At 37.4% G+C, this 12,645-nt stretch overlaps 1 protein-coding gene across 1 annotated transcript in view; it reads right to left on the reverse strand.

Moving 5' to 3' along the window:
- LOC126249257 (voltage-dependent calcium channel type A subunit alpha-1) overlaps nucleotides 1-12,645 on the reverse strand; it is a 373,047-nt gene that overhangs the window by 156,723 nt on the left and 203,679 nt on the right. Inside the window, exon 13 of the mRNA XM_049950912.1 lies at nucleotides 11,704-11,926. Within this exon, the coding sequence (XP_049806869.1) occupies nucleotides 11,704-11,926 (223 nt within the window). The remainder of the gene's footprint in view (nucleotides 1-11,703; nucleotides 11,927-12,645) is intronic.

Here is a 12,645-nt window from a genome sequence, read left to right on the forward strand (position 1 = left end):
AGATTTCAGCTATACAAAGCCATCTTCAGGGCCCTTGAGTGAGTTACTATCCAACAAACTTGCAGCAGTATGTGTCACCATATGACTAACTTTTTCATAATGTTAGCTTAAAGTTCATGGCTAACTAAAACACAGTCATAACTTATTTCACTTTCTGACATGCTAACAGCAGTTACATCCAAAAATACAGTGTGTTTGAAAAAGAATTCCCAAGTTTTAATGTGTCCTAGAATCTATACAAAATGACATACACAATTCTAGTTTGTGGTATTTGATTCATCAACTCTCCATGTTTGGCTCCCCTGCAGTTGGCAGGTCTGCTTGACGTTGAGATGGCACCAGTGCTGTTTTTTTTTCCTCTGTTCTGTCAGTTCAGTCCAGGCGAGCATGCAATGCAGTGCAGAGCAACTCAGCAACAATGTGTACTCCACATGTCATTGGAATAGTTAATCATCATATGTGCAGAATTCGGGGAGGGGGTTGAGCATCCACATGAAGTTATTCAGTATCAACGCGACTCTCCCACAGTTAATGTCTGATGCGGTTTGATGGAAGATCGTGTGATTGGTTCTTTCATTTTTGTGTAGAAAAAACAATAAAAAGAGACATTTCCTGTGACTTGTTGACAGAATATGTCTTTCCCAAAATGGACGATATTGAGGAGGAAAAGGGGCTTGTGTTTTTCCAACAATATGGCACCCCACCTTATTACAGTAACCATGCACATGCGGCTGTGACACTCACTTTCCAGGAAGGTGGATAGGCAGGGCTGGCCCAATACCTTGGCCACCACGAAGCCCAGACTTAGCCCCACTGGTCTTTTTCTTTTGGGATCACATAAAAAAAATGTTGTGTACAGTGAAAAGATCAGACACATCAATCACTTACAGAAAAGAACTGTCATGGCAGTTGGGACAGTTACACCTAAAATGTTGGTGAATACGTGGCGAGAAGTGGAATATCGTTTCGACATGTGCAGGGCAACAAATGGATCCCACGTTGACATATACTAACATTAAAGAAAACTTGAAGGAATTCTCTTTCATGATATGTACTCACTGATGAAATTTTTCATTAATTTCCTTATTAAATTTATACTTAAAACTAGGGAGTTCTTTTTCAAACACCCTGTATTTTGGTAACAGGGTTATTGCTTGATGTCTACCTCTGAACAGTTATGCTCCACAGCTTATCACGATATCCATTGTCATGGTCATTCTCTTCACATTTCAGTGATGGCCTCTGATACCCAGCACCTTCTTCCACTCATCACTTTGGTGAGTATAAAATGTGATATTCTTGTGTAATTTCACAAATACATTAATGAAACTACAAATCTATATCGACATGACTACTCTGCAAGGGCTTGGCAGAGGCTTCATCGAACCACCTTCAGACTATCTAAAGATCCCATACTGCACATCAATAGTCAAGAAGTGGATGGATAACTGTAGTGTAGTTACTCTCTTTAGTAGATCTGTCATGTTTTATAAGAGTTCTGCCAATAAAACAAAGTCTTTGGTTCCTTCCCCCAAACATTACCTATGTGATCATTCCAGTTTAAGTTGGAGGTAATTGTAATCCCAATGTATTTAGTTGTATTGACAGCCTTTAAAATTATGTGATTTATTGAGGAACTGAAATTTAATGGGTTCCTTTTATTACTAATGTACATGACTTCACACTGCTTATTGCTTAGAGTCAATTGCCACTTTTCGCATCGTACAGATATCTTGTCTAAATCATTTTGCAGTTGGTTTTGATCTTCTAATTACTTTACTAGAAGGTAAATGACAGCATCATCTGCAAGCAATCTATGAGGACCACTCTGATTGTGTCATAAATTGTTTATACTGATCAGGAACAACAGAGGGCCTTGGGGAATGTCAGATGTTACTTCTGCTTTACTCAATATCTTTCTGTAGTTTACTATGAACTGTGGCCTTTCTCACATAAAATAGTGTATGGAACATGTTCAATAGTAATATAAACACATCATTTACTTATTGAGATGTATGAATGAATTCACAAAGCACTTAAACCAACTCATTGCAAATCAGTAGGTATCAAATAAGATTTGAGCCAGAGGTGCCTACTTTGATGGCTACAAATGTGAAAGGATGCAATATCTTGGTGGCTGCTAATAACAGTAAAACAAATTTAATGTATGGATGGCAAAATTTTCAATTCTCATGCAATATGTGGAGGAAGGAATTACAAAATATATAATCTTCCATCATTAGTAAATTCTATGAATTGCACATTCTCTTTGGTATTTTACACCAAAAGTAACTAGAAAATGAGATCATCCAAATGCCACAAAGTGACAGGCTATCACACACTAAACAGACTACGTCCCTGTGTAATTTTGTGTCATAGTAGTCATTCAGCACAACTGGAAAAATATGGAACTATGGTGGTGGGAGAAGGTACATTAACAGATTATCTGATGACAAACAGTTATAAATCAAACTGCATAAACTATGAGCTGCGGAAATAAAAAGGAAGATGTAAGCATACATTTTGTAATTGTACACAAACAACTTTTTTATCATCAGATCTCCCACATTGAACAGACACAAACAAATCTGTTAATAGATTCTGCAAACAACAACAGAAACAACTAAAACTGCAAAAGAAGGAACAGCAGCAATAGATACAATAATGAAGGTACAAACATATGAAATAGGCTCCCAGATATGTGAGTGGTTCAAAGACTTCTCGTTTCACGGGATATGTGTCAAGTCACACCACCTCATTGAAACTAAAAATTACCATTTTTGTAAATAAGAGGGAAAAACCAGTGAGAAAGCACATTATGGTAACAGTCACTATTCACAGTGATGGCAGCTCCCTCATGGTTTTCAGAACCCAGTACATTGTCCTCGATGGTGAGCGTTCAACAAGGTTATCATCAGGAGTGCCCCAGAGAAGTGTGATGGGACTGCTATTGTTCTCTATATACGTAAATGAATAACAGACAGGGTGAGTAGCAAACTGCAGTTATTTGCTGATGATACTTTGGTGTAACTGAGGTGTCATAATTGACTGACTGTAGAAGGATACAAGATGACTTTGACAAAATTTCTAGTTGGTGTGATGAATGTAAAAAAATATACGTTAATGCAGATGAGTAGGAAAAACAACACCATAATGTTTGAATACAGCATTGGTAGTGAGCTGTTTGACACAGTCATGTTGGTAAAATATCTAGGTGTAATATTGCACAGTGAGATGAAATGGAATGAGCATGTAAGGGTTGCAGTAGGGTGGCAAATGGCTGACTTTGGTTTATTTGGAGAATTTTAAGAAAAGGTGGTTCATCTGTAAAGGAGACCTCAGATTAGAACACTAGTGCGACCCATTCTTGAGTGCTGTTTGAGTGTTTTGGATCCCCACCACACCAGATTAAAGGAAGACATTAAAGCAATTCTCCAGAGATGGGCTGCTATATTTGTTACGAGTAGGTTCAACCAACATGCAAGTATTAAAAAGATGTTTCAGGAACTCAAATGGGAATCCCTGGAGGGAAAAATATTGAGAAAAATTAGAGGACTGGCATTTGAAGCCAACTGCAGAACAATTTTACTGCTGTAATGTCTATTTCACATAAAGACCACAAATATAAGATAACAGAAATTAGGGCCTGTAAGAGGGCATATAGATAATCATTTTTTCCTCATTCTGTTTGTGAGTGGAACAGAAAAGGATGAATGCAACAGAAAAGGAAATGACCAGCAGTGGTACAAGGTCCTTTCTGACAACATGCTATACAGCATCTTGCAGAATATGTATGTAGAGGATGTCTGGGAAGTAGGGACGAATATTAAAGAGCTACAGAACATACAAAATGTATTGAAAATGTATTGTTATTTTTTTTACAAACACATTAAGTAACTTTTCCCATTTATGTATGAAAAATTATAGCCTCCATATGACCACCCAAGGCTGCACGGCAATGAGCAATGTGTCCATTGAAGTTCTCGATGATGCATTCGCGAACATCTGGCGGAATGTCATTAATAACCCTTTTAAATTTCATCCTTCAATTGGTATATTGTTTGTAGTTTATTCATGAACACTTTTCATTTCACAAATCCCTACAAAAAAATCACAAGGTGCAAGATCACATGATCTGACAGGCCATTCCTGGTTGCCACGGAAAGAGATAATTTTTTGAGGCAATTTTCCACTCAGCCATGCAATCATTTCACGGGATGTGTGTCAAGTCGCACCATCTCGTTGAAACTAAAAATCATCGTTTCCACCAATAAGAGGGAAAAACCAATCAGAAAGCATGTTTTGGTAATGGTCCCTGTTCATAGTGATGGCAGCTTCCTAATCATTTTCAGAAAAGTATGGGCCGATCACTCCTGCCCAGAACCCATAACACACAGTCACAAGGTGTGGATGCATCTCATCTTCCACAGTCACTCACAGATTTTTGTTACCCAAAATTCTGCAGTTCTACTTATTGATGTACCCACTAAGGTGGATGTGCACCTCATCTGAAAAAATGATTATTTTTGTGAAGTTCTCATTCTCTGCTTGTTGAGCTAAGACCCATTGAGCAAATCAATGTCTCTTTCCATGATCTGTAGGCTTCAACTCGTATGTAAGTTGAATCTCATACACATACATTACCAGATCTTTCAAAAGAATTTCATGCACTGAACTTGATGATAACTTCAACTGTCACATTGTCACACATGACAGCAATGTTTTTTGTGTTCAAATAGAATGTGGTTGTCCTGTTTTCTTAACATTTGAAACAGAAACCATTGTCTCAAACTTATGGATCAACTTCTGAACTGATGATTCAGTTGGAGCAGCATTTGATCCAAGTGTCACAAGAAATTCATGAACGGTTGTCATGGGACTTTCACTGTTTTTGTAATAACTTTTTATCACTTGGATTCACTGCTCAGTTGTCATCTGCTTCATAATGAAAATAAACATCAAACCATGGCTGTCAACCGCCATATGACAAAATGGCGCAAAACTCAAATTCATCCTTGCTTCCCGGACACCCATTAGATGTAGAATAGCATACTGCTATCCTGCAGCTCTTGTGTCATTAGCAAAAACATAAGTTGGTGGTTACGGCAACACCTTACCACCATTTGCCAGCTTTGATAAGGCCTTACATAGCTGGGACATATACCGTTGACATTTTGAACTGCACTGTCTTAGTTACGGCATTTCCAATGGGCAGAAAAGTGCTCGACTCCTGTCTTCTAGGTGAAATTTATATGAAATTGGGTAGAAATTGCACCACTTGCAAACCTCAGTGATTTATCTTTTAATGAATTACATGTACCTAGAAACCAAATACTGTGGTCACCAGACATATCTGGTAGCAGCTAGGCTGAAGTTTAATCAGTGTCATAAACAACAGGGATGGTCTCACATACCATGGGCTAACTTGCAGGGTCTCGCATGACAGTTGAGTTTCACTTGCCACAGTTGTAAGGTTTCCTAAGCAGAATCATTGATTTTTATTTTAGTTGTGCATCTAGCCCCCAGGGGAAGTCATGGCATAAGCATTAGAAACATCCATTCCTAGTTCCTAGCTTTAGTGAAGTTTTTAAGATTGCTAAATCTTTCGAGATTGCTTCTGAAGCTCAATGTGCTTTCACAAATGTAATTCAGATATTGAGTGACCATGATGAGCAGCAGCCAGTTACTGATTCTGAGTCATCATCTTCTTCTTATGCCACTAAGATCACCAGAGTTCATGCTCATCCAGAACACAGGGTCTTGTGAGGGACTTGAGTATGTTGATGACAGCCAACAACTCTGTCAATCAGTGCCAAGCTGAATAACTGCCTGCATAAGGGCCAGAGGTGGACCAATGTGTCATTGACTTGCTCAGTTTGTGAGGCTCTTTCTCTCGATTAAATCATCCAATTTTTCTGAAATTTTAATCATTTGTTTTTCTGTACATGCACATCACATCTACTGATTTCCATCCCATTTGAATAATTCCTTGGTGCTGCATCATTTTTTTTAAATTTTTATCTTGGATTGTATACACATATATAGCAGAAGCACTATCACACTATCTTGATGTACACTGGATAGTAACCTGTACTTCTGACAATACCCCAGCATTTAGAATAATATACAGAGTACTATTTATCAGGATGATGACGTTTGGTGTGTGGGGCACTCAACTGCATGGTTATCAGTGCCCATACAAATTCCCAACCTTTCCTCAGTCCAATCTCACCACTTTTGTGAATGATGATGAAATGATGAGGACACAACACAGACACCCATTCACCTCTATTTATCAGGAGTCTTCACATCTATCATATGTGTATTCAAATATTCCATATTCACATTTTTTTTTTTTTTTTTTTTTTACTAGGTGGTGGTGCAGAACTATAATGAAGGCTTTCAGAGTACAAAGAAACATATCAATCAACTTATTTCTGCTATCTACTGCCTTTTGGATATAATTTTTAAAAAATGAACCAGCTGGGTTTCACACAATTGGTACTTGCTGACACCATTCCTATGTAGTAGTTGTCCAGTCTCCAGAAAAGTCATATACAAGCATAAAACGTGTTAGCTAATTCTAAAACAAATTGAAATCAGTGATAAAGGTCTACAGTTTTGTGCATTGGTCTTGAGAACATTATAGTTTGGCACAACCAGTACCTTTTTCCAATCATGTAACACACCCCACTGTTCCACATTCCTACAGTAAACTCATGCTAAAAGTGAAGCCAGTTCATCTGCATATACTGTACGGAAATTAAGAGATATCACATCAGATCCCGTGGCCTTACAAACTGCACTGAGATCATCCTCAGTGAAGCAAATCTGGTTGATAGACTTACATATTTTGGACTTCATTTTTATTATCTCCTCTTTCAGTGACACCATATACAAAAATATTTGGTCAGGCATCTTTGTTCAATTGATTTATTTTGCACAGGACTGAAACCTTCTAGGATTTTTCAACAACTCAGCAGGTAAATTATAGCTTTTGAATTTACTGACCACTTATTTTATGCTTGTTTTAAATTTTTTTCAGTTTTTGTTTATCAGCAGTGGTTCAACTTTATTTTCATCTGTTATGCTGCTCTCTCTGCTTGCACAATATTCCTAGCTATGCTTTAACACCTTATGCTACACTGTGTAATAGAATTACAGGATCACTTTTTCAAAACCCCATAATTCCCATCCATTGTGATGGTTAAGTTTGAAATTTGGCTCAAAGGTACTAACAAGCCCTCTCTGTAATGGTGCAAAAGCATGGCACCCTGTGACATCTGCCTCAGGCTTGATGATGCTTCAGACAGCAAGGTGTCAACACTTGCAAAAAGAAGGCCGTAGCTCAGAAGTTCATGCGATGTGTAAGGTGGGTTAACAATGTCACTGTCATCAAATTTCACCACAATTAGGTCCAATGCGACTGTGCAGGTGTCACATGATCAGAATGTTGTTAAACCTCCTACTATCCATATTTCAGCCCTTCTTTTGAAGCCTCTATGAAGGAGGTCACAACCTGGTGTTGAGATCATGGGGTTTTCTTATAAATGACCAAGAAAAACATTCCAAACACACCGCAATGCAGAACCAGTATGAAAAGGCCACAGGGGTGTCACAGAAGGTGTCAACAAAACCACCCTTTCCCTGGGGTGTCAATTTCCACACATTTCATGGTCAAGAAGGACAATTTGCAGCATGAGGAGCAACAGGAAGATGTTCTTCACCACGTCTGACAGTACTGACACCACTGGGCATTTCAACCCTTCTCCAAGGACTGAGGGTGCATCTCTGCATTACTACTGCTACTGTTTCATACACCGAATAACAGCTTCTGATAACTGTTAACCTTCTGTTTAATGGTCACAAAATTTATTCATTATGTTATTATCAGTATTATTTCCTGCAGATGTCCGAGTCCACCCATATTGTTGAGCTAAAAGCTGATATCACTAACAGTGAAGTTTTAGGTTGCAAATAGTTTTACCATAGCTGTCATCAGGAGAACATTTTTTGATTTACACTTAACTCAGTTTCAACTATTGTGTAGGAAATAAACTACATGTTAATGCACATGAGTAATGAGTTTCATGTAGTATGGTGAAGGGCATACTGGACACTACTTGGTATAGCTCTGAAATACTGACAGGATCATTCCTGTACAGTATTCCCAATTCAAGCTGTACGTACCACAGACTAAAAATCTGATATACTGCATATCATTCATAACAGTGCTCAATAGGATATTAAAAATTGCCATTTTTTGTGAAGTTATGTGTACCATGATTAATCACATGTAAAATAAATGTTATACTTTTTAAATCAAACACGCTGTAAACATCCTCCAACTTCTCCTAAACTGTATTTTTATTTTTGTGGATTCTACGTATAAGACTCACCAATGTTTCCTTCATCAAGGTACACTGAGTGGCTTGGCAGAATCACTGAAATAATGAATATGCACATATCTTACAGTCTACCACCTCCCCCACCCCCTCCCCCTCCCCTCTATTTTGCAAATTCGAGGCAGTAACGTACAACAAAAGAAAATTCAAATTAAGCCTGAATACACAAGAATAGAAAGTGTATAAATAGAATACATGACTTCATTTGTAGATAACAGAAAATATAGGGATATAACATGAAACATGTCATAAAGTGCTAACTGTAACCTAATAAGGATATATAGGGGCCCATGCTCAGTTTAACAAAAATGCCCTACAGTTCACCAAACAATTATTTTACAATCATTTTTCTAGATAACTTCTTAAATGTTACTTTCAATACCTTATGTTATTAATAACTCAAGTGTGATCCTAGAGTATCTTAAATCGAAGGCATTCATATTATTTCAACTCATTCATGCAATACCATTTTTCCCTGCTAATAAAGTATATCTGCCAGACATTGCAGTAAATGATATAAAATAAATATATATTACTAATACATAGTGATGGAAAAAAATTACAACACCAAGAAGGAATTGTGTGACACAAACAAAACTTAGTAGGCATGTTTGTCCATCTCATGATGACAAATCAAATTTTGCACCAGTCACATAAGCCAGGTGCTAGTAGTGACACTATGAGGATGCAAATCAGGTTCGCTTTAAATAACCAGTCATGAGCATCAGCTTTCTTTGAGATTGGATGTGCTGAGGCAGTGTTAGTCAAGAGTGCCTTTAAGGTGATAAAGACGCCATTATCAGAACCTCACTGAATTTGAATGGGGTTGTGTAATAGGACTGTCAGAAGCTGGATGTTCCTTTTGCAATATTGCAGAAAGACTTGGCAGGAATACAGCCACTGCACATGATTTCTGGCAGCAGTGGTCACAAGAATGTACGATCACAAGATGAGCGGGCTCCGGACGGCCATATGGCACTACCACAAGGGAAGACGATCGTGTTCGGTGTATGGCTTTGGTGCATCGTACTGCATCTGCAGCAGCAATTTGAGCAGCATTTGGCACCACAGTGACACAACAAACTGTTACAAACTGGTTACTTCAAGGACAGCTCTGAGCCAGATGCCCTGTAGCATGCATTCCAATGACCTCAAACCACTGCCTTCTGTGACTTCAGTGGTGTCAAGCAAGTGTTCACTGAAGGGCAGGGTGGAGGTCTGTTGTGTTTTCTGATGAAAGCTGGTTGTACCTCAGTGCCAGTGATGGCTGTGTGTTGGTTAGAAGTAGGCCAGTTGAGGGCCTGCAACCAACCTGTCTCCGTGCGAAACACACCGGACCTACACCTGGAGTTATGGTCTGGGGTGTGACTTTGTATGACAGCAGGAGCACTCTCATGCTTATCCCAAGCACCCTGACTGCAAATCTGTAGATCAATCTGGTGATTCAACCTGTTGTGCTGCCATTCATGAACAGCATTCTATGGGGTGTTTTCCAACAGGATACCACTCACCCACGTACCACTGTTGTAACCCAACGTGCACTACTGAGTGATGGCATGTTGCCTCTACTGAATGTTGGCATTTGCCTTGTCCTGTTTGATCACCAGATCTGTCTCCAATCGAGCACATATGGGACATCATCATACAACTTCAGAGCCATTCACAAACAGTATTAAGCATCCCTGTATCGACAAACCATATGCAACAGGTATGGAACTCCATCGCACAAACTGATATTTGGCATCTGTACACCACAATGCATGCACATTTGCATGCTTGAATTCAACATTCTAGTGGTTATACCAGTTATTACTGTACCAGCATTTCACATATGCAACAGCTTGTCTTACTCTTGCATTAACGGTAATCTTGCAGTGTTAATCACTTAAATATGTTATCTAGACAAGTGTATTCCTGAAATAACATTAATTATTTTTGGTGTTGCAATTTTTTCATCATCAGTCTAATTATGAAAACTTCTGAAGTACTATCAGTCTATCACATATAAACATTATTTTTACCGGCTGCAGAGCAAATAAAGTATAATTAGAATGCACAAAGAAAACCTTTGTTAGTATACAATATTACAATATTAAACAATGGTCATGACTGGCAAGTATACCTGAATTATGATCAGTATTTCAGTTCAGTATAAATAATAAAGAAATGTCTGCTGTGCATTCTGCAGCTTATTACTGCCAAAGGTACTGGAACATTCCAGCAAAATAACTGGAAGGTCTATGACATTTAGGCCAAATCAGTCTGTCCATGGAAACATTTCCATGGCAAAAGGAAATTTGTAAAAGATTTAATTTGGCCGGTACACTCAAACTGCAGATGACCTTATTTTATTAATTCTTGAAATAAATTGTTTCCAAAATGTCTACTTTCTAATTCACAACAGAGGAAGATATATAATGCAGGAACATATAATGAAATTACAGAATTGATCAATGCTTCTATTACAACTGTATGTGCTCTGCTTACAAATCCATGTTTACTGACATGTTCTCAGTTAACATAATTCCATGGTTATACTTAGTAATAAGACGAAGACAGTCATATAAGATGATACAAGCAAGGTTCATTTCAGAAGTCTCCTATGATAAATTGCTGAAGAACATGAAGTAGCATTTTTTTTTTTCAGTTCAATTCATTTTTGATTAAAATACTGTTGTAAATTACACCAACATCATTGAAACTATGTAAAAGTAATACAAATAATATAAATCTTATCACTGTATCTAATGATTTGATTTGTCATTTACTGAAAGCAAATGAGGTTTTGGAAAAAACATTATTCCCTGAAAACAATAAAGTATTTAACTTGTTAGTCATGTAAAAGATTCAGTTCAACACTGTTACAGTTGCACCGGTTTTTCTCAAGATACTGAGTTTAATGGTCATTTAAATATGAGGTGTTCAGGGAGATGATGGAGTTAATACTGAAATATACCAATCTTTCTGTAGCTTGTATGTTGTTAGTCGCATCAAAAAATGTCAGATAGGACACTTCAGAAATGAACTTACATGCCACCTGAAATACTTACGTTACTGAGACGAGAATCGTACATTTTATAAAATGCAACATCATACACATACAGTTAAATTACTGCAATAAAAAAACCAGTTGGCACTCCCATTAAAAAAGGATTCTTGAATTAAGATTCCATTCTTGTAGCATTTCCTTCTAGGCTATCTTGCTTCAAAATTTCTTCTTTCTGGATTAAAGAACAAATTCCTGCGCATGCAGTGACTCTCAAAAGCAAACACACACAAAAAAAGCACTCTCACTTACTTTGTAACTTTAAATATCCTTAGAAGGCGCAAGGCTCGTAAAACTGATATACCAAATGAGCCTTGTTTCACAGCAGACCATATCACTTCAAAGATGGAGCCACTGATCACTACACAGTCAAAACGATTGAATGAAGATTCAAAATAGATTCGAGGTCCAAGGGCATACATCTTGATAAGCATCTCCATCATAAAAAGACCCAAGAATACAAATTCAGAAATATCTGAAAAAAGAATATACATACACTTCTTAGTAATTTCAGAAGTTGTAATACATATAACATAAATGTAATGCTGTTGGAATGTTGGAGGAATTATGAGAACTTTAAGTGGACCACAAAAATCACAGTAAAATTTAACAATATGCACAGTTATCATATGTACTATTAGGGCATCAACAACAAGACTTTTTGGCAAGTCACAGGTAAAAATTAATGGTGACTAATAGCCTACAAAAATTTTGAAAAACCATTTCCATCCACTTTACCAATTATTTAAATCAAAGATTTTTTTACAGGAAAAAATAAGCTTATTTTCCTAAAGCAAAGTCCATGCATATTCAAGGAAGTAATATTCAAAATGGCAAATTCATTATTAAAGCAGGCAACAATAAAGACTAGTGTAGTTAAAAAACATTTCAAAAATTCTACCAAATATTTTCATTGTGAAGAGTTATTTTCTAATTGGAGAAAATGCTTAATATTAAATGCTCTACAAAAGAAAGTGAAACTGAGGGCAACAATAAAGCAAGATGCCCACAGTGGTGTAAAATATGCAAAAAGAAGAGGTAATGGAAAAAAAATGACTCTGAGCACTATGGGACTTAACTTCTGAGGTCATCAGTCCCCTAGAACTTAGAACTACTTAAACCTAATTAACCTAAGGACATCACACACATCCATGCCCGAGGCAGGATTCGAACCTGCGACCATAGCGGTCGCGT

Source organism: Schistocerca nitens, chromosome 3 (genome assembly GCF_023898315.1).
Source record: "Schistocerca nitens isolate TAMUIC-IGC-003100 chromosome 3, iqSchNite1.1, whole genome shotgun sequence".
Taxonomy (NCBI): Eukaryota; Metazoa; Arthropoda; class Insecta; order Orthoptera; family Acrididae; genus Schistocerca; species Schistocerca nitens.